The following is a 27,994-nucleotide window of genomic DNA, read 5'->3' on the forward strand; positions in this document are numbered from 1 at the left end:
TTTTTTTACTATAAAAAAGGTTTATTAGTTCAAGAAAAGAATGACAGGATGTTTGTTCATTTTGAGTTCTGCTTAGTACACATGTGCTATACAGTGCAGAAAGAGTTTGAAACCCTTTATGGACAATCATTTGACTCACACCTTCACCCTCGATTCCCAGTGACGCATTAAAATACAGATAAAAACAGTTCCAGTGACACCTCAGCATCTTTTCCACTGAATCCACAGACAAAATGAATTCGACAGTCCATTTTCATCTTCACCGTGTAAGAGCGCACTACGGGGGAGGAGGGCGAGAGCGATTTTCCCCAGCGTTACCAAGCCACTTCCATCAATACATTTCATGAACATGGGAGAGACAAGGAAAAACACTACAACAGTAATCTATACTCTTGCCCATAATGATCCGAAACTTCAGAATAGTAACTTTGTCCTCACAGTATCAACCTGAGGCTTAAGATCACACAGCATTGTGGGTAATTGATTTTACATGTACGAAATGAGGCGAGTTTACAGGATCTTACAGAGGTCATGTAGTTAATTTAAGTGCATGTAATTTAACAGGTCCATTCATAAATTAAAGAACTGGTTGACATTTAAGGTTCCTCTTTTTTTTAACACCCAGTACAAAGGTCACAGCCTGTATAATTACAAACTTAACAACAAAAATATATATAATAATGAAAATGGACGAGATGTGTCTATTTTCTTGACTTATGGAGACTTTGAAGTGAAAAAGAAAGGGCACTAGAAGAAAAGCAAATCTCAATGGACTTAAATATTAGCAAAAACGTAAACACAAACAAATCTTTACAAAAACAAAACAAACAAACTAGTATTCACACATTAACTAAACTGAAAAAGAAGCACAACAGACCTGCGACCCTGTGCTACTGACAGTTACACTGTAAAACCACTAGACAGTCGATTTTGTGTGACTGAAATCATTTGGCCATGACACTGAAATAGGTTATTCTATAAACAATTTCCCTGTTAAATGAGTTTCTTACAGAGCGCCAGAAGAGTTCTGAGTAGCCCTATTAATAAACTGTCTCTTGAGACAGCAACCAAATAACATGAACGTTTCCCAAAGTCCGCAAGGTCAGATGTTGGAGCTCCGTCTCCCTCTTGTGGCCCCAAGCGAAGGCCTCAGGCGTGGGTCACGGGCCTTATAATGCTCGTTGAAGTCCAGACGGAAACTGAGGAACTGAAGACTCTCATCAGAGCACGTCATTAGCAGCCGCAGAAACTCCTGCACGATGCCCTGAAGGACAACAGAAAGAAAGAATGCGTTATATCCAGGGCTGGAGCTTCAGGCACTTGTTTGTATAAAATCAAATGTCATGTGACGTGATAAAGTGATCATTTCTACCTCTTGGTATCTTACCAGCCACCCAAGGACAACGAATGAAATTTAACTGTAAGCTAATAATGTTACAGAATATATATTGTGAATTGTCCCTGAACGAATAAATAATTTAAATTAATTCAGTGGTGTATGTTACATGAAAACTCCGATTAAAGCAGCACTAAGTAGGAATTCCGTTTTGGTCAAACAGCGACCCCTAGAGTCGCTGTGGAGTACTTGTACTGTCGTGAATAGCACTCGCGCAGAGATGGCGCGCACTCACGGCCGGATCCCCTCCCCCTGTACACCGGTACCTGGTCAGTAGGATGGACGCTGTAACGAGTGGAAATAAGGTATGGCCCCTTTAAGAGCTGCGCGCGCCCAACACAAGATGTATACGGCGCCGGGTTATTTCTGTTTGATGCTCATTTTATCAGATCTGTTTTTTGCCGTAAAGCAATTCGTTACCTCGCGAGACCTGATATCACACGATACTTCCTAACACTGAGGCCGGCGGCTCGCCGGCCCAAAGTTGCAAGGGTGGTTTTGTGGCTCACAGGCCCCAGGGGGGTGCGAGACAACCACCATTCAACACGAAATCAGTAATATAAACATTACAATGACTCCAAAGCTGTTCGGTTAAGGTAAAAAAGTTACTTAGTTGGCCTTTAATAATGAAATCTGGGCATATTCCAACGATGTCCGTTTCATATGTCTAGTATTTCCACAAGATTACAGTGAGAACATTTTTTTTTTGTATTCTGATAACATTTATATTACAAAAATATTCCAATAGCTCTAAAGCAAATGTATTTTCGAGAATAAAGAGTCAACCAGAATATGGGCTTCAATCAGAAAATCATGTTCATATTAAAATGATAAATGTCCACATTACATTATTATCTAGCATAAAACGCGGCGAGTACCGACCATTTAGTGTTTGAGCATTGCATATGTAGTGTGGATCAGCATAAAATGCTCTACTAAACACCATTAAGCATGTTCTCTCTTGCTCACACCTGCTGGTTCAGCACTTTTTTCACGCATGCATGAAATGATATGGGTTTATTGGGCGAGCACATTAAAGTGTATGAAAGGCTGTGCGGAGTACCTGATAGAAGTGTGTGAGTAATCTGAGCTGAGAGCACATTTTTGGTATGGTGTCTTTAAACTCCTGCACACGTCTGTTCTCCTCTGCCTCCTGCTCTGCTGTTACACCCCACTCGCCCTGAAATACACAGAAACAGAGCTAGAAACAAACACTCTGGCACTCTTTTCGCCTTTGTTTACTTTCATGGTAATTTATCTGACACCAGAAGAGAAAGGAAAAAAAATAATCAATGGGAATAGAAAATAAACACCGTCCCTGTAAAACGAGCATCCACTCTGCTTTTGACCTACACATTTGCTAATGGCCACTTTCCAGAGTCAATGAAAAGAGTGGATTATAATTCTTATTTTCAGTGCTGGAGACTCTGAACATGTGACCATTAGGAATGCTCTGGCCTATAAGAAGCCTTGCTTTTTTAGAACATATAGTTATAGCAATGGTCACCTTTGTTTTTGAGCATTTGGGATCTGTAAAATGTTTAACAATTTATTTGACCAAAAATAAAATACAATACAATTTTATTAGAACTAAAAATAACCGTTTTCTATTGTAAATAATGTATTGTAAAATGTCAATTTCAGCATCATTACTCCAGTCGTCAGTGTCACATGATCCTACAGAAATCATTCTAATATGATGATTTGCTGCTCAAGAAACATTTCTTATTATTATAAATGTTGAAAACTATATTTTTTTGTGGAAACTGATACATTGATTCCAGATTCTTTGATGAATAGAAAGTTCAAAAGAAAATTATTTATTTGAAATTAGGCACCTTTGATCAATTTAATGTGTCCTTGCTGGGAAAAAAGTATTAGTTTCTTAAAAGCACAAATTTTAAAAAATTGTCTGCAATTTCTTTTCTTTTTTTGTATAATTCTCTATACAGTGTATATTTGTTTACAGTATTGCACTTACAATAGAAATCTTTGGTGCAAGCCCTTCTAAAGGAGTAAAATAGTCATGTGAAATTCATATTTTTGTTAAAGTACTTTAGTTCTTTCATAGATAATGATAATAGATCATAGACAAATAATGCACAGCATTATTTGAGATGTAAGGCCAGTTTCATGGCTAGTAAGAAATATTTATGGCTGATAATGTACTCATTTCACCTGACAGAAAGTGTCAAAATGAATTTTGAATTCTGCATACATCGAAAAGCAATGATAGCAATATCATCATCTTTTTAACTTGCATTTAATGCGTTTCTCTCTGTACATACCATCTCTACTCTCTGTCTCTTCTTGTCCTCGAATTGGACGCGTAGCTGCAGCTCTTCTAGAGCGGAGCGGTACAGTGTGTCCTGAGCGTTCTGGAACTCAATGATCTGATCAAACACTGCGCGCAACTGATTCAACAGAGACTGCGCACACACACACACAAAGGACAACAGAGTTACGGAAATGAGGACAAGTACGAGGGATCATCATTGGTACACAATCACCCTGTGTAAGTGCATCGTACCCTGTTGTTCACATCCAGCAGGCAGCGAGAAATGATGGTGTCCAGAAAAACATCATGAGCTGCTATAATGTGATCCAGATCCTGAGCCTGCTGGACCTTATTCCACAACTCATCCCAAGAGCATTCCAAAACCTATAGTGACCCATGCACAATACAATTAAATATACAGCTCAACTGTTTGAAAAAGACAACCATACAGAGGGACGTACCTCAAATGTGATATAATACTGCATCTGGTGGATGAAGTGAACCATCTCGGAAGCCAGAACATGACATTGGTGCAGTACGCCAGAGAGCTCTGTGCAAATACACAACAGACATCTCAACTGTCTGCTGAGAAAGGTGGATCTCACAAAAATGTAGGTTGGTTCAAAAACATCTAACAGAATGAAAACTGCACTCACCTGGCATGCTCTTCAGCAGTTTGGCGTTACACATTTGACCCTTCCAGATGTCGGTGAGGATGTACTCCATTCTTTTAGCCCTCCACAGGAAGTTGAACACACGCAGGTAGTGGCTCATACACTCACGGGTGAATACCTGATCCAGGTATGACACGCATTGTGGTTAGGGATGCACTGTTATAAACAAATCTTGCCCATAACAATATAACCAATTAAACTAGGTCTGATATTAAAATTCTGTACTATTTTGTCTAAATAAATTTAAACTAAAATTAAAGCTGCAGTCCGTAGTTTTTCCTCTTTGTCGCCATCTCTGTTAGAAATCTGCAATTGCAGTTATTCGCGGAATTATCAACTTTACGCGGGTTGTGCCTCGGCACGGCGCGGATGAATCCAATGTTTTGAGGAGAATGTGTGGCTGTCAGTCACCGCGCCGGGGTGGATACTGGCATTCAGAATCACAGATTTTACTTTTTGGAAATATGACCAACATAAGAATTTTCACCGGAAAATGTAATCTGAACAAGTAAGTAACATCCACTTTTGTTCTGACCAAATAAGGGGAAAACAGCATTGCAGTAAATTGCGCTGATTAAATCTAACGGTCGCTTATATCACATCAAACCGTGCAAATTATACTTTGTTCTCAAATTGTTAGTGTTCAACATTAGCATTGCGTGACTACATTTAATAACCTTCCGATAAGTATCCTTGTTTTCGCATGGGCCCGGTTGCAGTCTCTCTTTTTCTGTAGCCACTCCGAAGTCTTTTGCGCTTTACAACGGTCGAATCTCCAGTTGTCACTGTGATTGTCATTTGAACCTTTCTGGATCCGCCATCAAATTGATACGTTTAATTATATCAAGTGCTGTGAGAAAAGGCTATAAATTTCCACCTCTGACATTCTCACACGCAACAGCCTACTAGCCGAGACTCCTTTATGTGTATAGATGTGATGTAATGACGCAAAGACATGCTCGAATTTCCTGTGGAAATCCACCAGTACCACTGGAGTTAAAAACATTATTACAAGCTTACCGCTTTGAATAGAGCTACGGCAAGCAGAGAGTTTTGAACACTGGCTGGTTATGTACCAGCTCAATTTCATTTTGGATAATTTTAACCCAAAAAAGTTACGGACTGCAGCTTTAAAATCAATCATTTTAAATGCTACAAGTGAATTTAGGCATCAAAACATAATGGACAGTATGAGAAATGTATAGTTTACATTTAAAGGGTTAGTTCACCCAAAAATGAACATAGCCCTCATGTCATTCCAAACTCATAAGACTTTTGTTCATATTTGGAACACAAATGAAGATATTTTTAATGAAACATCAGATTTCTGTTCCTCCATTGAAAGTCTCACCCAAAATTATGAAGCTTCAAAATGTTCATAAAGACATCGCAAAATAAATCCATATAAATAGAGCGATTAAATCCACACTTGTGAAGAGACATGATCACTTAATAGAACAGATTTTAATTTAGGCTTTTATTCACATATAAATATTGATCAGCACACATACATGGAGCACTCAAATATGGTAATCAGAAGCTCGAGCACAATTGCTTGACCCGCAAGAACCATTGAAATTCATTCTTGTGTCACACCCGCGCGTTTGAGCTTCTGCAAGAACCAATGAGGTTTGTTCTCACGCGTCAAGTATGAACGGTCAAGCTTCCGTTTACCATATTTGAGTGCTCTATGGATGTTTGCTGATCAATGTTTATATTTGAATAAAAGCCTATATTAAATCTGTTCATCATATAAAGTGGATTGTGTCTCTTCAGAAGACTTTGATTAAACCACTCAAACCACTATGGATTTATTTTACGATCTCTTTATGAAAGCTTTGAAGCATTTTAGGTGAATAGACTTTCAATGGACACAGAAATCTCTCAGATTTCACTGAAAAAAATATTCATTTGTGTTCCGAAGATGAACGAAAATCTTATGGGTTTGGAAACACATGAGGGTGAGTAAATGATGACAGAATTTTCCTTTTTGGGTGAACTATCCCTTTAACACACAACCCCAAACGTGCAAACTATTTCCCCATTCCGGGTGGAACGTAAGGTTATAAAATAGTCATAACCAAATATTTTTCAAACAAAAACCATATTGTATCTGATGAATAGCTTCTCATTATGCCATGGTCTGTCTAAATACTTGATTCTGATTGGCTGGAAGGTGTGCAATACAACCGTTTAATGCACAAGTAGTTCCAAGTCAGTTTAATCACCATTCTATATTAATGCGCTGTTTTCATTGAAGCACACACACACAAACACATCACTCGTACACAAGTAAATCACGCTGCACACACACATATACTCAGGAGCACAGAAACTTATCAACGCTGCCCCGTGACTTTTAGTAATAAAATAGCTTCGCTACTGAATCGCTGTATTAAATTTCTCAGCAACAAGGGGGTTACATCGCTACTTTGAAGTAATTAAACTCTCAGCTTTATTGTTAATGGAGAGAGAGAGAGAGACGCTGAACAGAAGCAAGTAAGCATCTCTCGATAATTAATTCAAATAAATGCTATAAATCATTCATTCATAATCTTACCGTACTACTTTATCTCTGTCTCTGAAGAAAATAATCGTCAATTTAATCCATTTGGCAAATTACCATGGTATAAGCAGGATAATCCACAGCTAGCTGAAATTATTAAGCGATTAATAATTAAACTATTTTAATGCACCAGCGGTTCTTTGCCTCCACACCGTAAATTAAAATAGTTTAATGCACAGCTAGCGGTGGATTTTCCCTTACTTAATGGATGCTGAATCTTATAAATCAATGCTGCAATAAATTTATCGTCTTGGTTCACTGAAATGTATTGCCCGATTCTTGAATGGGCCTTGGTCAGGGTCATGAGTCATGACTACACCTCTGCTAAAAACTATGCAATATCTCTTCCAGACCAAAAATGACCCGAATTAGTTATAGGTTAACAGTAATTAAAATATTAGTGTTATATTATGTGAGCAGTAGATTATGACAAAATGCATCTAAATGGGCTAAAACAATCTTGCTGGGTGCATACGGTGTGTGCGGAGCTGCCAGTGTTGATGATGAAAATTAAGCCACACATTTACCGTGGCAATGGGCCCCTCTACATGATAATCCAAACTGAAGACGTCCCAACCAGTGTCCCCAGGAGAAACCTAGACAAAACAGGACACCAGACCCGCATTCAGTGATACACAATTATGTAGTGATATTTGCCATCAGATATTTGAATAATTGGCTCAGTTTCTTCCCAGTACCTCCAGTAGCCGGACATCAAGCCTCTTTAGTATCTCAGGACTGTCAAACTGGGCATTGGTTGCCCTGACAGCAGTCTCCAGGATACCGGTTAGATTGTGTTGGTAAAGAGTGGTGGCAGCTCTCACCAACTCTGGCCTGAGAGAAAGCGAGAGATAAAGAGAGATGGATGACTCCAAGAATAAATGTCCTTACTAGAGGAGAAAGATCGGTTATAAATCAACGATGAAATCAAGCACATTCATGTCAAGCTACACAAACAAACTTACTTGAGAAGGTCCATGAGGTGTCGGATGAAGTCTCCCTGGCCCAGCAGAAGATATCTCCTCATGGCCTGAAGATGTTCCAGCAGTTGGTAGTTCTTATTCAACACATCCAACAGATACTTACTGGTCTCAAAATATGCAGCATCAATCTTACTCTGAAAGGCCCCTTCCAGATCAGTGAACAATTCTGTCGCTGAGAAAGATATACAGGGTGTTAAATGAAAGCAAGAGCTTGAGAGAAAAAAGAAGAGGGATGAAGAAAAAGTCAAGAGGAAAAATGAGGCAGAGCAAGAAAGAAAGACCCTTATAGTATTCTGGCAAATCCTTGCGGCAAACATTGCCAGATATTTATTACAAGCTTATATTTCCCATACAAATGAGCAGTGTTATGATATTTTAAAATGTAGACAAAACTCATTTTAGATGGTAATAAATAGTGTTGTCACGATACTGGAATTTCGATACGATACCTTGAAAAATATCGATATTCGAAATAGGTGTGGAACGGTACACAGAAGTCACGGTTCGGTTCAGACATCACGGTTCGGTACGATTTCAGTACAATGGAGGGAAAAGCAAAACAAAAATGCCGAAGGCATTGTATTTTTTAAATAAGTTTTATTAATAAAGGCATAGAACTAGTTTATTTGTAGTGCACTGACAATAGTTTTATATAATTAGTTTATTAATAAAAAGACAAAAAGACCTTGCAATATGTTTGGTAATTGTACCTGAATTAATTTAAAATTAATTTGCTATATTTCAGATCAATATATTTGTTTTCCTTAATTTTAATTAACATTATTAATTGACAATGTAACATTATTCTCATCTGAATTATAAATAATTGATTTCTGTATAAAATAATACTACCATTAAAAACACATTCGATTTTCTTTTTTAATCAATGTAGAGTGTGAGATAAGTGCCCAGAGGACGAGAAATGAAAACCAATGCAATATGATGAATGTCCAAAAGATGGGACCCACAGACTGTTTTGAAATGGAGTTGGATAATATGTTTTGCTTTTAAAACAGTGTGTGTGTGTGAGATTTTGGTTGGGTGACAGTTGTAGGTTACAGTTTGACAAGAGTTTACAGTGTGACAAAAGCACAATGTTGTGTTTTATTGCGAGTGTACACAAATATAAGTAAACACTTGGCAGGTTTAATGATCTGTATGAACAAAATGACGGAGTATGTTTTTTATGTTTCCACTGTTCGATCACGCCCGCGCCTCTCTCTTTCGCGCACACACACACACTCCAGCATTGCAATCTTGACATCGCAGCCCATTAAATAAAATAAATAAAATATTTAAATAAAAATCATTAAATAAATTATGCGGTCACAACAAACACGAATAGAGCGTCAAATTCGCGTCTAGTTCGACGCTAGTCCAAAGCGAATAGGACGCGCATATAAAGCCAACGTTTGAAGTGAACGCGCGTTCAGAGCTAAGCCGATGGTACAGATTATGTGTCCCTAAAGAACCCCGTATCTAACAGTAGTTCCCCATTACATTAATTAATTTGCACGTGAGTTTTATTTATTTTTATATCGTGTGTAAATTCACGCACCGAACCGTGACGCCCGTACCGTTTCGGTTCAATACGAATACATGTACCGTTCCACCCCTAATTCAAAACCACAGGGAAAAACATGTACAAGTTTAATATTATACATTTTTTTCAATATTTTTCAAAGTAATCAATATTTTCAAGCTTCAAAAAGTACATGGCAAATCGTAACAGTAATCCAAATGATTCAAGCGGTTTAATCCATGTCTTAATAGACATGATCGCTTTATACGATGAACAGATTTTAATTTAGGCTTTTATTCACATATAAACATTGATCAATTAGCATTAAAATTATCTTAGCCCTAAATGTTTGCTCACTCTATGTATTAGTGTTTTTACAATAGGGTAATTTTGTTGCAATAGTATTACACACAAGGAAGCTTGATTCCAAACTTGGAATTGAATTTACAAAAAAAGTAAACGGTCAGTCATAAAATAACAAATAAACAAATTGCAAATGATAGCACTGTTATCATTAAATAGCAAAAAAATTAAAATTAAATACAGATTCATCCATACAATTAAAGTTAAAGTTATTCAGTCCAGAACATCTTTTGTTCTCTGATGAACATTATTGACAGACAACAGCAGGTTTATTAGGCTGCAGTCACTTTAACTTTTAATAAAAATAAAGAAAATAAGAACAAATACAAGCAGCAAATCTAACTACAAGCAACAGCACAAATAAAACCAAGAGCAAAGATTTTCAGGTAGGTCTAACATTAGTTTTCAGGTACAGTAATTTGAATAATGTAATCAAATGTAAAATAACATTGCATATTTGACTGCTTAAATTCAAATCTAGAGCAGTGAGTGTTTTCCTTGTCTTTTGTTGTTTGATTAACATTAAAAACACAGACATGAGGAATATTAGGCTGCTGTCGCTTTAAGACAATGCCCGGATCCAAAATACTGATATTGTCTGTCACACTTGCGTTGTCTTTCTCAACAGTATAAGTTCACCTTAGGCATAACAGACCATGTCAGCTAGGATACGCAAGACGGGCATGTTGACAATTTTTGTGTAAATTTGTCCATTCAAGCGCAAGACTTGAAAGAGAACTGAATTTCTGTGCGCTGTCTGAGAGTGTGCGCGCTTCGGATGAGAACACACACACACACACACAAACCATATTATAGATACGTCGTCAGATTTGAGATCAACCGCGGTGCAAGTGCGTGCCTAACCGTGGGTGGAGAACGGTACGGTACGTTTTATTTCTCAACATTCACTTAAGACATAACGGACATTTTGACATAATTTTATCCCCTGGTTTCACAGACAAGGCTTAAGTGTAGTCCCAGACTAAAATGCAAGTTTTGAGCTGTTTTAACTGAAAGCAACTTGCACTGACAGATATGTCAGTGCCATTGTTTTGTCTCAAGATGCACACCATTAATGTTTCTTTCTGAGGCACGTTTATAAAAGCTGCTTAAATGCCCTAATTGAACTAACTAAAACAAAGCTTAGATTAAAAGTAAATTTCATAATGGTATTAAAATAACTTTTTTTATACCTGGAAAATAGAAACGATAATAACCTTGGTTGTGACTAACTGTTTATAAAAGGTTCACAAAATTATGGTGAACGTGACTGCATTGTTTGCCAGATTTGTGCCAATAAATAATTGAAAAAATAACCTTTGCAAGGTATACATGTAAAGAGATGAAAGAAAAAATAACCCAGACAAAGTCAATGCGGAGTAAGAAAGAGAAGGACAGAACACCAGAAAACAAAGAACCTTCCAGAATCACACTGGAGGACAGAGATGTACGTTGGAGGCTAAGAGCATTGATTATTTAGCCATGCTAGCAAAGACGTTAAATACAGCCAGCGTCGATATGGACAAATACACCACAGACAGGCGGTCAAAAACTGCACTTTCCTCCACAACAAATCAATCCTTCTCTCTCCTCTTTCTCCATCCCTCACTTTCAGCAGGTTATTTAACTATTAGCTGCCATTATGGCCACAAATAATCGCATTAGCAAGCATAAATGCAGCTATTTTAAGCAACTACATTAGCGCTAGCTCACCATCTTTGGGAGAGTCGGTGGATTTGGAGGCGGGCATGATCTTTCCCGGCGGCGTCCTGTCGTGGCAAACCTGATGCAGGAAGTTGATGGATTTGCCAATGAGTAGCACCTGGAGAAGGGCAGAAAGGAAGAAAACACATCAGATGGCATCATTATATGCTCATTTCAATCTAAAGATGAATCACTGTTAGGTAATGTCTTGCATTAAACAATCAAACTGGGTTTTTGCTATTAATGAAGAAAATGTGAGTGCTGCTTGGCCACTTCCTTCACAGTGTGTACTGTGTGGTTGATATAGGTTAGGTGAAACATGAGGAAAGGTGTGTTATAATATACTTTAAGCAATCAAATATACAAACTTCACCTGGTGAGCGATAACATATATAGTATATTTTATATAAATAAAATACAAAATATTGTACATCATACACAAGTCAAGTGTATTATTATTAGTAATATTTTCAATTTGTAATTTTTATAATATAAATATTTTTGAGTACCCAAAATATTGCATATATTTTTCACAAATGTAAAATTATTTGTAATATCTAAAAAAACAAACAGGTCTGCACGGGCAAACACCACTCACATTTTCTTTAGAAAACAAAAACCTTGTTCGTGCATGTCTCATTCCTCGATCAATAACACTGATTTTATGCCATCATGTAAAGTACAATGTAAAGTACATGATGTACTACCATGATATAAGTGCTGTACCTTCCTGGCCTGGTCCATTGTGATGAAGGACGGGATCATACTCTTCCTCAGAGAGTACTTGTCATGCCACAGTCTGTCCGTCTTGACTGTTGGGTCGGAGGCTACAAAGAACTGAACACACATTTTGATTGTCAGAAGGATTTCTTAACTTTTATATTGTTTGATTTATGAAAGTTATTTTGCTACGGCCTGTACCACGCATACAGTCTCATAATGTTTACACTGATGAAACATCAGCTCTAAGACAAATAAATTACCTCCATCGACTGGTCGCTGTAATGCAATGACCTTTCTGTGGTAATTACACAGACGGAGGGAATGAAAATAGAAGAGTACATCAGTGCTTTCAACACGGCAACTATTAAAACGACTATTGCCGAGAATAACGATGCCGAGCGAAACGAGGAGCTCGTAAACCCTTGGACCAGGAAGAGAGTGTTTTCGATGGGTACATTAGTGATATAACCCTCTCTGTCACCTCCACCCTCAACACTGCTTACACTGTGAAAAAGCCTGTTACACTTCAGCGAGGGCGAGATTAAATCCTGTGATTACAGGCAAGAGCGTCTGATTGGTGCCCATGCGGAGGGGAAGCTGGGAGTTGATTGGGCGATAACTCTTTTACGCCCGGCGACTTCAGACTTAGTCAAGTGGGCATAGGCTAAGTAAAGAAAGATTAATTGACACTATTTGGTAATGACAGAGGACAAGGCGAAGTAGATGTGAGAGTGATAGTGGGAGAAAGAGAGAGACAGAAGGCCACAGAGGAAGTGGAAGGAGAAGGGCCCATTAGCGCAGCCCCATCTGTCCTCATCTGGGTGTCTGGGTGTAGGAGACTGTGGTTCACTGTGTCTGCAAAACTTAAATCACACTGAAGTGCAGCGGTTTTCTCAGACATACAGTGCACGAGTCAATTTGAGGACACTGGCCTGATATTTAGCTTCCATTATGTGGTGGAAAATTGTGTTTAATTATTAACTTTGTATCAATTAAGTGGTATTTCTCACACCCCCACCAAGCAGACACAAAGTCCCTAAAGTAAGATCAAAAACTATCTAGTTGAAAATAATTAAGGCATGTTTTCTACAATGTTCTTCACTAAATGAACTCAAAGAACAATATATTTATGCATATAAAAAATGCAATTTGCCTAGATACTATATGCCATAAACAGACATTTTACAGTAACGAAGCGTTCAACCAGTTTTAATCAACTCGTTAAATCGGACCGTCTGTATCAGTAATTGAGTATAAAGCTGAAAAAGAGTTAAACTCTTACTGTACATTGCTAATGACGTTATTTAAAATCTGTTTTAACACTCTCCCTACTTGAGACACGAGGCTAATGATGATAAGCTAATGATACACACTTCAGGACACTCAATGACTAAATTAAAAGTGAATTAAAATTGTTGCGTCATTTAATTCTATTCTGGCAGCAAAATAATAGCGAATATATTGTGAATATTTAGTCCAGGCCTGCATAAAAGGCACAGAGTAAAGACTAGAGTACATAGGTTTGCAGTGTTGAAGTAACTACAAGTATTTAATTGCAGTCTGAGCACATACAGAAAGTTCTAGCAAGGGTGACTCTGCAAAGAAAAGCAGTGTGTGTGTGTGTGTGTTCATGTCCTGACCTCATGGTACGTATCCTCCAGCTCCCCGTCATAGATCCAGCGATACAGGAAGTTGAGAATAGGGTGGGACACCAGACCAAGGATGTGCTGGATCAACGCTCTCATGTGGGGGTCACCTGTCTTTCCATACGCATGTACAGCTGAGGCCAGCTCTCCTCCTTTACGCCCTGTGAGAGAAACCAGACTGAGGCTGATATCTTTGTGCTAAATGCACCTTTTACAATGAAATATGATGTTAATGCTGAATATATTTGAAGTGTATTTTGTAACCTTTAAATGAGCTGTATCATCACTAACCTTGGCAGTAATCCACCAGGGCGGCCAGTGTTTTCAGCCGAACCTTGGGGTCGTAGGTCCACACCAGCAGTCTCCTCAAAGTCAGGCTGCTGTCCACGCTCACGTTTACACCCTGATCATCTTCCACCTGGAGCTAAACACACACACACACACACACACACACTACCGTTACCTCTTTTTCACAGAAATGGTGCTGGTTCTCATACTTATTACTGTCATATCTATTAAGTTGCTTTTAATGCAAGTCAGAAAGCGTATTAAGTGCAATACATTTTTATTTCAGATTGGGTATGTATAAATTGGCTGGAGCTCACCATGAATCAAAACTGACAATACTGTTTTTTTAATGGAATATTGCAGTATTTATTGTAAACGATTTATCCTCTGTGCAAATCTTTTTTTTTTTAATTTTATTCACGTGCCCTTTCATCAAAATAACTTCCCCTGCCTCTTGCTGTGACAACTCATCTCTTCTCTGATGACATTAAAAAGGCATGAGGGCGGGACAACCCGTCACTCACAGTCACATGACATCACAGCAATGGCAAACCACAACCATCCAATCAATTCACGATGGACAAAATCAAGTCCCGCCCTACATTTTTCTTGCAGTTTCACTCGGATATACGTCACAATAGGGGAGAAAATTAGGGCTGCAACTAACGATTATTTTGATAATCGATTAATCGGACGATTATTTTTTCGATTAATCGATTAATCGGATAAAAAATTCAATTAGATTTTTTGTTTATTATGACTAAATAAAACCCTGTTACACTTTATTTTAAGGTGTCCTTGTTACAGTGTAATTATATATTTAAGTACAGAGTAATATTAAGTAACTACATGTACTTACTATAGGAATAGGGTAGGATTAGGTTGAGGGTTAGTTGCATGTAATTATGCATAATTTACTGTTATTACTACAGTAAGTACATGTAACATATGTAACAAGGACACCGTAAAATAAAGTGTTACCTAAAACCCTAAATTAGGATATTTATGTGTAAAAGTGTACTTTAAAAAGTGCAAAAGCCACACATTGAGTTTTACAAATATCAATATTTGCATTGTTTTTAATGATAATTGCTGATGGCAAGTTGACAACCATGATTAATGTAAAAAAAAAAAACATTTATATCCAACATATTGTTTTAACACAATTTTTGTTAAAACAAATTTACAGACATGTTGGTCAGATGTGAAGATATAAACTAAAAACATCTCAAATATATAATTCATTTAATTTTTATTTAAAATTAATTGAATTATAAGGATAATTTGTAAAAATAAATATAGAAAGACTGAAAACAAGCGTGTGAACATAGAGCCGCAGTAGATCGCGTTTGAAAAACAATTAAAACTTAATAGTAGACAAATGCTATATGAAGAGAGCGGAGTGGAGGTAAGTTACGCAGCAAGCTAACAGGCTTGATTAAAAAGACAGGAAAAATGATGCATTAGTGCACAAACATTCGCTGAAAACCACTGAGTACAGTGACTAAAAAACAATAATTTACTGCTGCTGTTATTAACTGCCTTTATATTTAGTGCTTCGCTTTGTAAAGACCGTTTTAATTTAATATTTCTGCGGTAGCACTATTTTAATCCATCACTTATGTTGCGAGCGAACTGATTGCGCAACCTGATGCTCGAGACGCAAAATACAGACATCCCAAGTCTCCCGGAAGTTCTGGAAGTCACCCGCATATTAATAGCGGCTCGCAAATTAGTTCAAACTCCCGGGATTTGAGCGCGCATGCGAGACAGAAGAGACTGTGCTCCAAACCGTGTAGCGCGAGCGCGCGGCAGAGCAACGGAGGGAGAGAGACCTTGCGTGTGTGCCTTATGAAGCGCGTGTAAGACAGAGAGCATCCTGATTGGCCTGTTTCAACCAATCACCAGTAAACGCTCCCCGTGACGTAGGCAGACCAACTAATCGATAATGACATTCGTTGACAACGATTTTCATAATCGATTATTATCGATTTTATCGATTAGTTGTTGCAGCCCTAGAGAAAATACAATCACAACTTCCATTTAATGCTGACTATGTTATCCTGCAGATTCCTCCAGCAAAGAAGCAGCAGCAGAAAAGGGGCTTAATCAAATAAATGTTTCATGGTCAAACACACACATTCTCCTCTGCGCATTTGTCCCGGACTCACCTGTGCATGAAGTACAGACAGCAATCTGTAGTACTCCTTCAGCTCTTGATGCAACGCAGCACAAAAACTCTGAGAACAAGGGTGATAAATGTAATAGTCTTTACTTTTTATGATTTTAATGCATGCTTGCTAAACAAAAGTATTAACGTCTTTCAAATAAAGAATATAATCCAGCATCATAAGATCTGTGTAGCAGTTAAGGTTGTATATGATGTGTTCACTGTCAGTCATGTCACATGTCCTACCTGTCCGACTAGGCCAAAGGCTCGATCCAAGCTGTGGGAATCTGTGTATTTTCTAATTTTATTGTGGAGCCAGCCGAGCTCTGCCAGCCTGCTGCTAGTGTCTCTCAGAGACTTACACAGCGGCACCTACAAAGCAAATATATATAAATACAGTCAACATGTAGAACAGTTTATGATCACATAATAATGGACTACAAGAAAACCAACTGATTGTATATGCAATATCTGCTGTAGGAATGTGTGTGAAATCAAAGTCTGTTTTAATGTATTCTGCCTGTGAACCGGCCAGTATGTAATCTGCCCATGTGACACTGTGGCAAAGACATTTCTATCAGTTTGAAGAAATGGCTTTAGCTAATCTCAACTGTTACTTATTTTGGTGCTTTGTGGGATACATCTGTTCCATTCAACACAAAAAACTCTTTAATAGTGTTTAATAAAAGGCCCATTTAAGCCTTTGATCAAATGTTCAATTGGAAAGGTCACCGAGACTTCAAAACAAACGATTACTAAACAGACAACCATTTTTCTTACATTTCTTCCTCAAAGACAGATGAAGACAAAGAAGCTTTGACAAACCTCAGACTGAATACAATTATGAAGAATTGATTCCTTTAATTCTATACTCCAAGGGAAAGGCAAAATATGAGTCCCACAAACAATGGTCCATAGTCAGGCTGCAAGATAAATTGTTTTAGCATAGATTTCGCAGTCACACCGCAGAATGTGCGACGTCAAGTATAGTGATCGTACTCATAGTTGATTTGTGATTCGTGCGGACCAGGCACCACGGTTTGAAATGTACGTGATTATCAGATCAATTGCAAAGTTTAACCATCATAGAGTAAAAGTTATCAATTCCACGCGTTTAAGGTCCTGTCAGTTTAAACATTCAAGCTATTTCGTGCCATTCGAGCGCAAGAAAACACGAAAGAGAACTCATTACGGAACTTGCGCTCTGTTTTCTGTGGGCACAAAGAGCTGCGCAGACCTCCAATATCCATTCTCTTCCGCCTTTATTTGTGCCTGAACGGACACATATATGCAAAATAATTGTAAAATACCCGTCTCTGCGAGTATCCTCGTAAACACTGTCCCATATGGCTTAAGTGAACGAAAGAAAACGGATGCGTCTCATTATATTGGATCAGTGCATTAGTTCTTAAAGTGACAGCAGCCTAATATACTTGCTGCTGTCAGTCATTAATGTTAATCAAACAACAAAATACAAAGAGAATCACTTTTGTAGTTTCAACAAAGATTAATTATATTTAATTTATACAGTGTAGACTAAGCAGTGTTATTTACAAGTGTTTATATTACTGTTAGCCTTAAGGCCTGTTCACACCGGGACGAATTTCACGCGATATTCGCCGACGTGTAACGCCTCGTGACTAAACAAAGGGCGCCAATGTGAGTGTGCACACCGACACGAAAAACGCCACGCGTAAAAGCGTCATTTTTTAAAAAACGCCTCGGGTTTGTTTTTTTAGTTTGACGCGCCGCGTCAAAAACTATCCGACCAATGAGATTGGCACTTTTGCTCACGTGTCTGGAGCTTCTGAAGTTACAGTAAAACACAACTTGGGGGCGCTCAAATACAAAACGGTCTTGCCGAGCACACATACGTAACGGCGAAGAAGATATACGCCAAGTAGCGTCTACACTGCCGGGAAGAAATAAGACGAGGAAGATGCAAGGCAAGATGAATGTAGAGCTGCTGGTCTCGTTGGTGTCGGAACATAAAGAACTATATGACAAACGAGCGACTACAAAAATCTTGATAAAAGAGAACTGTTATGGAGTGGTATTGCAGAGCAAATGGGCGCCATCTAATGTCAGGGAATGAATTTGCATGTTCACTCGGCTCATCGTCAGCGAAAATCGCTTGGGTGTGAACACAAAAAACGCGTTGAAAAACGCGCACCGATATTCGTCCCGGTGTGTACGAGCCTTTACCTTAAAAATATAAACCACTGTTCATTTCATTTGTATCTTTGTTCTATATTGTATTTATCTAATTCTTGTAATTTGTATATTATTATCTATGCAGATTCATTCCCCTACAAAACCACCTCAATCATTCTAGAATGATTAATTCTTTCCAAATAGAGCTATTAAAGTCATCTGGTGAAACTGTTTTTTATATCGCAATATAGATCGCAGAAAAAACAAAATGTTGCAATATCAGTTTATTTTAATATGGTGCAGCCCTAATCCAAAGATTAGTTAAACTCATGCTATCTGGGTAAATGTCAACAAATGTCCTCATTTAATCATGTAATACATACAAATTTACATTGATATGGAGTTTGATTTTAAGGTTATGAAATAAAGGCATTTATCTCCATCTGAGGTTATAAGGACATGTCACGTCCAAAACAAAAACAAACAGGTCTGGCCCATCAGAGTGCTTATTTATCCGTCATACCTCACAGGACATAAAAAGCACATTGTTCTTTTTCAAACAAATGGATGCTCCATTTTAAAAGTGTCACTTAAAAAGGACACCTGATCGATGATTCCTGGTCAACGTCTGCCAGGAATAAAATAAAAAATAAAAAAAAAGCCTGGGGAGCCTCTTGGCTCAAATGGATGGGCCACGTTAGTTATAGCCAGACAGACGATGAGATCAATGCTTCTACATTTCCCATTATGCACTTACAAAAGTGATAACAGGTGACCTACTTAAGTTTGTTTAATAAGAACTCACTTAAATTAAAAGTTCTTAAAGAACTCACATTACCAGTACTTTTATAAGCAGCGCTATGCTTGAACATTCTGCTCATAATTACTTCCAGCATCTCAGTCTGACACGTAAAGTGTTTGTACTGTTGCCGAAGTGTGGAAGTAAAGAAATGAAGAACTTAAAAAGCCAATCGAATCTGAAACTTACACTTGCTTTGTTAAAAATACACAGTCATTATGAATGACTGAGTGATTTGATTAGCTGTTTATTATGATTAAATAAAACTTAATAAGCTTTTTATTTGTGGTGGCATTTAAATGTGTGGTAATTAAAACAATTGCTTTATAAGAACACAGCAAGCAAACATTATGAAAATGTTCTCATAAAATGGCACATACTCCATTTATAACAATTTTACAATGACAATGATCTTGCTACAGTATTTCTTCATTTATCATTTTATGCTAATATATGCTACCATTCCACATTTCGGGATCGGTAAGATTTTTCACCAAGGCTGCATTTATATGACAAAAAATACCATAAAAACAGTAATATTTGTATTATTGCAGTTTATAATAACTGTTTTCTATTGAATATATTTTAAACTGTAATTTATTCCTGTGATGTAAAGCTGAATTTTTTCTACATTATTACTCCAGTCTTCAGTGTCACATGATCCTTCAGAAATCATTCTAATATGCTGATTTGCTGCTCAAATATTTTTTGTGAAAACCAATTATACATTATTTTTCAGGATTCTTTGATGAAGAGAAAGTTCACAAGAACAAAATTCATTTGTAATAGAAATATTTTATGACATTAAAGTATTCATTTTTTTAAACTGTATGCAACACGACTTGAAGCTGTAAACTTGCCAGTGGATCTCAATGTGCCAAGTACCGTTCACAAATTTTCCTTTGATTGTTTAAGGTTGCTATGCAACGCAACTGTCTTGCATGTGGGCGAAAGAGCAACAAAAATCATAGAGAGAAAGAAAAATAAAGACAGAACCATAATAAAAGAAAGACACAGCTAATAAAGCATCACCTTTGAATCGATTTTGTAGCAGTTTTCTGGGCTGCACATCTTGATGAACTTTCCGTCTATTCCCTGGAAAACATAAAGAATGTCTCGGACGAGAGCAGCCTCCCCGATCTCAGCTGGGCCAGAAGAAGAGATAGAAAGAATTGTAGGGGGAAAAAAAGAGAATTTCAATTAAAGAGCTGTAAAGGCCATGCTCATAAATCTGTCACAGAAAAAGGTGCTATGTGGCCGACTGCATCTTAAACACCTCTGAAATAGGAGAGATTTTCTCTCTACAAGAACGGAGAAAAATCTAATACAAAAGGCAATTATCCATTCTAACTAGTCTTAAGTATTCTAAAACTACTAGAAAATCGGTTTCATCTTGACTTTAAAATACTATTATTAATTATTCATTATTAATAAATACCTTATTAATTTTAGTATAGAGTATTAGTCACCCAATTGTTTCCAGAACTGTTCATTTCCTTTAACAAAACAGTGATTGTTGCTGCAGACACTCACCACTGCCATCTCCATCCCGTCTCTGTCTTTGCAGGGGTCTGGGTGCCGGACTGGAAGAGGGTCCGCTGGTGGGACGAGGGGCAGCACCTGCCCCAGAGGGTGAACTGGACACTGGGAGAGTCCAGGCTAGACGAGACCCTCTCATAGACTCACCGACAGGCTGGGGTCCAGGTCTGAAAAACAAGCAGAAAATGACATGAGTGACAAAAGTTTCCTATATAAATACACTCATGTTTATCTGAAAACCTCTGCACTTCATTTTACAGCTAAACTCTACAGAAGGTCAAACTCTAGGAAAGTGGTCAGTATTTTTTTTGTGCCTTTTGTCTTGAGACGCATCCTTGCAGCCCATTAGCAATATCTGTGGGAATTCACTAATTACCTCGTAATGGTGAGCTTTAACAAATAATGACACTGAAGTACAGACACTTTAATGATGCTATGGGTTCGACAGATTTACTGTCAAATGGATCCAGCAATCAATTAATTCAGGGCTTGGAGTACATGGTCATATTTAAAATATCTTAAGTGCTGCAGGCGCTAGACAGCTGTGTTAATAATAGATGAGCTTGTGGCAATTGAATTCAATTAAACATGCTACAAATACAATAGCTGTATTATTGAAGAAAAAAAATTACTATTAAAACGAGAGAGAGAAAAAACCCATTTGACTGTCACTGGGTAAAGGACAACATGAAGCAAAATAAAGCACTTCAAATTCAATTTTATGAAACCGCATGCATCAACCGAAGGTTCATTGCTACGTGACACAACAGCCACTTAATGTAAATAAATAGTTTCAGTGAATATAATGCTCATGGTTAGTGTGTAGACAGACACCGAGCTTAAACAAAATATCAAACCAAGTAGGCCCTGCAAACAAATTTTGCTAGATCTTTTTTTAGAAATAGCTTCACTTTTTAAAGACCTTTTTGCAAATGTATAGTGTAGTATGAAGCGAAAACTTTACATGAGCACGTTTATTTCCCCTGTAGACAAAGACAATTAATGAAAAAAAGAATAAATATTGGTGTTGAAACAAACCAGAAACAAAAAAAATGGAACATTTCTTAATGGATTGTGATAAAATTCTACCCATAAACACACAATGATCTCTAAATGCTACATTTGCAAAAGATATCTGACTTGAAACGTCACATCATATAAGCCCTGAAAAAAGTATCAGGGTTTCCACAAGTGTTTTCATCATCGATAATAAAAATAAATATTTCTTGAGCAGCAATTCAGCATATTAGAATGATTACTGAAGGATCATGGGACACTGAGGACTGGAGTAATAATGTAGAAAATTCAGCTTTACATCACAGAAATAAACTAAATGGGTCCTATTAAGCTCATTTACAGGTCAGCATTTTTTATGGGGTCTACTAGAATACATTTACATAATTGAATGTTAAAACATTTTTCTTATAATTTACATAGGGGTGACCCCGAATAGTCGAAGATTCGATGCTTCGATAGGAGGAGCCTGATTCGACTACCAATCTCACGGTCGAATCTTCGCAGATGTGTTATTAAACGAGGATTATGTCATTTTGGCCATATGAGTGTGCGAAATGTCTGATTTCACATAGAACTACTGGTTTTCTGTCAATATGTTAATATACAGCCTATTATGATAATGCTGTCAATAAAAATGTGCAAAGAAAGAAGCTTTTGATAAATATTTTTTAACTGCGTGCAGCGTGAATAACTCCAAACACCCCGTGACAGATTTAAGTTTCACTTTCGATCCGTGAGCGACAGAGGAGCGTCTTGTCGGCAGGGATTTAAATCTTTAAAAATGTCTGGGATAAGAAAATCTAAAGATGCACACCATCAGAAAGGATATTCTCCAAGGCTGGATTTAGCATCAGGAAAACCATGATCGCACTTCTGCCGGCCAACGTTAACAGGTTGGTTTTCCTCGGGACGTTCTAAAACGCTTAACGTGAAAAAAGCTTTTAAAACGCTTAAATGGCACTTTTACGTGCTTAATGTATGTACACAGTAGGCTACACACCTTAACCATTCCATGTGCAGATAAGCAGATGAACCCAGAATATGAACGCACGCGTTTCTCCTATAGAAAGTCACGTAAAGCTTTTTCTTTAACGGTTTTCTATGGGAGGAAATGCTTAACGTAGCCTATAATAAAACACGTTGCGTTCATATTCTGGGCTCATCTACTTTTCTGTAGGCTATATAGTATGCTTTATTATTAAGGTGTGTGCAGAATTTGATCTTTTAATATAACAGTAACAGTTTTAGGACAAAGCCGTTAAGCGTTTTTCACGTTAAGCGTTTTAGAATGTATTTTTATCCGCGCACACAATTTGAAAAGACTCAAACGGACACAGGTCGAGTGAAAGACTGGATTTAGTTTTTTCGATCAGGTATGGGTACAAGTGATTTCAAAACATTTCAGCCGGTTCTAATTTTGATTTTTGGATACTGTGAACACGTTTAGCTAAAGAGACTGCCGCTCCAGTTTAGCGTTTATTGTTGTTTCTGCAGTTAAAAAGACAAAGTTGACAATCCTGGCCATACTTTCGTTATTTTAATAATTTCTTTATTTTTATTTTATTAATTGATCACTCAGGGTGATCTAATTTAACTATTTGTGACTTGTGTTTTGAATATTTGTTCCCCTGCACTTTAGGCATTTTGCACACATTTGTTCTGCTTCTTGTGACTTGATTCTGACTTATTTCGTTTTGTATTTTTATTTATTATAAATGTATATTGTGTTCTTAATTGTTGATTATTTTTCAGTGCATCGATGTTGCGCTGTAGGCCTACTTAGAGCATGCTCGTACAGGCAATTCAGCCGATTTAATTTGCATGTGAAGTGCAAATCCTATCTGCAGTGTGGCCTTTCTGCAGTTATTTATGTTATTTCTTAGTTTTATTGATCCAAAATGTTTTTATACATTTTCTTCTATATCTTTGTGTGATGTTCTGTACATCGTGGCTTTAAAATGTTAAAGCCCCGCCCCCTCCCCAACACCACACACATGATTCGACTATTAGTCGACTATAGGCAGGACTTGACGAATCTGATTCGACTATGAAAATCCTTAGTCGGGGACACCCCTAAATTTACATTGTTGCAGCACCTGTTTTCATCCTCTGCCTGAATACTCTGTTTTACTTTCGGTTTCTTTAAAGTTACCATGAAATAAAAAAATGGACAATTCCTTTTATTTATTTTTTATACAGAATGTTGCAACGTTTATTAGGGGTTCAATCACGATAATATATAAATCTATAATATAAGTGGTTACATGATCGCTAAATAAAACGTAATACCTTTTTAAGCATTGGCTTTAAGGCTTTAAAGCACTTGAACCCAGATAATTGCTGCTCGCAACCATTTTTTAAATTTATTATAGGATTTATCCGTACACACAATTATTTCTTTCAAATTCATGAGCACTCGTAATAATTAATCAAAAATGTTAACCTCCCCTCCCCCTCCAAACAACCTCTGTTCTCTTTATGACGTGTGTCTCGTGGAGGATGGGGCTATATATCCTCCAAAATGACATTCAGATCTGCCTCAGTTTAATTAGCAATGTCCAACTTCCTTAACCATTCACTCAATTAATCAGGACGAAATAAATCCCGCCCTACATTTTTTTCCTCATTCCAGAAGCCGTTTCACTCGGATATACATCACAATAGGGAAGAAAGGACTATCGCAACTTCTGTTTCATGCCAACTTTAAAACCCGCCTTAAGAAAAGCACAATCTGCTCTGATTGGTCAGTCGGCCCCAGTCTTTGTGCTTAGCACGCGTGTTGGAAATGTTACAGCCCTATAACCATAACCTGTGAGTATCAGCTCCGGAGGCTTCATGAGGCACTGTAAACACAATATGGCGTACGTTTTGCCGTATCAGTTCAAGCCAGAGTTCAATAATGACAGTCAAGAAAAACAAGCTGATCAACCCAAACCACCTTCACAAGCACGACTTGTGTAGGAGTGAAAAAAACAGCCTCTTGGCAACAACACACTACCTTTTTTCCCATATGTCTTGGATTGGAATTATTTAAATGAGGGATTATGTGTATGTTGCAGAAAGGGAAATCAAGACGACCACAAATCGAGGAGTTTGAGGGATTCAGAAACAGCGTTTACTTATATAGAGAATAACTCCATTTGAAATATGACTTTGTAACTTTGCAGAGCTTTTTCATGCTCAAACTGCAACATTACACACCAAAGAAAGTTGAAAATAAGTTTTAAAAAAGCATAATAGAACGGCCTTTAAAATATATTCAAATTGAAAGTTTTAAATTGTAATAATACTTTATAGGGCTGTGTTCGATACATCGATGTATCGTCACATACTTGTCGATTCTGCTGAGGTGAAACGGTAGTGTGTGCATTGGTGTATTTAATTCACAATGGGTGTTGCAGCCATTCTGCATACATTTAGTCATTTCCCATTTGGAATTACTGGCTTCAAAGCAGATGCAACATGTGGCATAAGCAAATGATATGCTGATTTTAGTCATTTTTGGAGCTTGACAGCTCATGGTCACTGTATTTCTGCATTTAACTCTTAAATTGCAAGTCCATCACTGCCACTCACCCAGTAAGCAGAGACGGGGGGGTCGGTCCAGGCCCGTTGATGGAGAACACACCCATACTGCTGATGCCACTGGTGGCCATGCTGGAGTTATGGGCGGTGGCAGAGCGCTCTGGGTAGCTGAGCGGGAGGCTCTGGGGACGGGCGTAGTAGAACGGGGTGGAGTGGACGTCACGGGGCAAAGCCTGGGCAAGCAGAGCTCCATAACTACACACCTGTGGACAGGAAAATACATGACCTCTGCCCTTATACATAAATGTAAAATGACTTTCATTATGTTATTGTGCAGTATCTGCAGAATGACTGGAGAAATATTTCATACAGGAACCCGGTTGGACGGCTTCCTTGGGTCTTCACAGAGGCTGAGCAGGAGGTATAAGATGGACCATCTATGTTTCAATATGCCCTGTTCACCAGACAACAAAATCAACATGTGCACAAAACAATATGCAGTCCATGATGCATGATGAATCTATGCATCATGTATAATGGAAATATTAAGAACTCAATACATTGTAGATACTGACCTGGGTCTGAAGCTTTCTGTGCAACTCAGAGAACAGGGCAGCATCTGCTTCCCGTCTTTGTTTCAACACTACAATAAATAAGCAAAAAAAAGAAAGAAAGTTATTTTGCATTTGAATCACACGAGCCTGAAATTTTAAAGAATTGCCTGTTGAGTTTAAGACCTGTTGAAAGATCCGATACAGATTATTTCATCTTCATATAACAACAACAAAAACATCAGCAGCACAATATCAAATACCATAATAAATTAAATGACAAAGTCTAATGTTTTCAAATAGGGAACATAAATTAATGACAAAGGAGTGTATCATCTTTGCATAAATATAATCATTGGTTTAAACTACAGCTTAAAATTAATGGCTAAGGAGTAAAGACAACTAGTTCACTAGGATTATTTTACAGTGTTAGGAAAGTAACAGACTTAAAACTGTAATTACATTAGAGTCCATTTTAAATGGTATGTTAGTTATCAGAATTATTCATGTTTTTATCAGTCTAGATTATGAAATAACTGCTGACAGCACTATTTTTAGGGTTTTACCGTGAGTAGCGCATCTGCAGTCAATATGGCAACAAATGACATGCTCATCTCATCAACGCTCTCATTGTCAACAAACACATTTTTAAACATGTTTATTGCTTAATGATGAGTACATGCATCATTTTATGCCATGCAAACTTCTTGCTTTCTATAATGTTCTGAAAATTATGTATTCTGCAGAATTTATTTATTTATAAATTTTAAGAATTGATTGTTTTGGAAACACCAATTAGAATGGGTTGAAAATTATAAACAAATCACCATATACCATCATTTTCCTGTCAAAAAGTGCTTATGAATGTATAGCTGTTCATTTTTGTACAGAAACAATGTTTAATGATAAACATATTTCTTGCTGACATATGTTGTAGAAAATATTTGTGTTGTCGAAAATATTTGTATTGTGAGGGCAAGTAGCAGGCTATATATTGGTCCTACTACCCAGATATATATATTTTTTTTAACTTTATTGTTAAGCCCTGCACAGAATGATCTATGAACGCCACCTGAAATGATAATTACTCTTAAATAAGGTAAGAACAGGGTTTTAGATTACTCACGTTCTTTTTTAATTTTCTCAGACACCAGAAACTCATCCCGTTCAATTGTGGGTGCATAATTACTTCCGATGACCCGCACTGCATACTGGAACTGATGAGCTACGTCAGCTGAGAAGATACACAAACAACAGGTGCATTCATAACTTAAGACTTAAAAAAAATTTAACATACAAAAGCATTTTCATTCATATTCACAAGACACATTTCAGTTTGATAACAGGATCTAAATGAGGATCTATGTCCAAATCTACCGTATATCAAGCATGAAATGGGTGTCTGGTTCTACAGAAAGTCATTAGCTGATAGCAGGGATCATATTCCTGTAGGTCTGCTGTCTCTACTTCTACTAGATCCACTCATGAGCTGCTCATGTCCTGTTTCTGATGTGTTCTTGCAGATCAGGGTTTGATTCACACATACTACTGAAATATGACAGCATCAGTGAGCTGATAACATGTTAAATAAATAATGGCGTTGGTTGTGAACAGGTTTGAATCATCAGGGTCTTTATTGATCTAAAGGGCCATTTGAAACAGGGGCCCTGTATAACCAGCATCTCCCTGATGTTTTGCCAACCTGTTCGCTTACAGCATCTCATCGGTGGAGGAGACCCTCCATCAAATAATCTGTTTTCAACGAAACACCCCATATACTCATCGCTACACATACTGATCATGTTACTAAGCAGCTGTGTGACAGTGATGCAAACGGTTGAGATCTGTTTCTTTACCTTCACTCTTGCCCGTGATCTTACAGCACAGACTCTGCAGAAGCACGTTGGGTGATTTCTGATCAAGAGTCGCCATTGTGCACTTATATATCCCCTCCCGTACGAGCAGAAGCGGTCCGCGGCGTGCTTTTAACCGCTGTCGCTTTTAATACGGTGGGTTTCAGCTGGGAGCAACAACAGCGCCATTTTAACGGAACCCGCCGAAAAGCGCCCACATCGGCATCGGACACTAAACGGAAA

General features: G+C 37.6%; 1 protein-coding gene across 1 annotated transcript; it reads right to left on the bottom strand.

Moving 5' to 3' along the window:
- Positions 1-27,991, bottom strand: tubgcp3 (tubulin, gamma complex associated protein 3). The gene is made up of 22 exons (XM_056250444.1): positions 27,755-27,991; positions 27,025-27,132; positions 25,923-25,990; positions 25,718-25,801; positions 25,399-25,610; positions 20,800-20,972; positions 20,299-20,411; positions 16,560-16,685; positions 16,315-16,383; positions 14,147-14,279; positions 13,850-14,016; positions 12,213-12,323; positions 11,496-11,604; positions 7,880-8,069; positions 7,613-7,748; positions 7,442-7,510; positions 4,331-4,466; positions 4,136-4,224; positions 3,927-4,058; positions 3,685-3,825; positions 2,460-2,576; positions 1-1,264 (listed from the first exon to the last, which is right to left on the bottom strand). The coding sequence occupies exons 1-22, from the start codon at positions 27,828-27,830 to the stop codon at positions 1,103-1,105; spliced, it is 2,721 nt and encodes a 906-aa protein (XP_056106419.1). The 5' UTR covers positions 27,831-27,991; the 3' UTR covers positions 1-1,102.
- Between the last annotated feature and the right edge of the window lie 3 nt (positions 27,992-27,994).

The sequence above is a fragment of the Rhinichthys klamathensis genome, unplaced genomic scaffold (genome assembly GCF_029890125.1).
Source record: "Rhinichthys klamathensis goyatoka isolate OS25496 unplaced genomic scaffold, OSU_Roscu_1.1 h1tg000069l_1, whole genome shotgun sequence".
Classification (NCBI taxonomy): domain Eukaryota; kingdom Metazoa; phylum Chordata; class Actinopteri; order Cypriniformes; family Leuciscidae; genus Rhinichthys; species Rhinichthys klamathensis.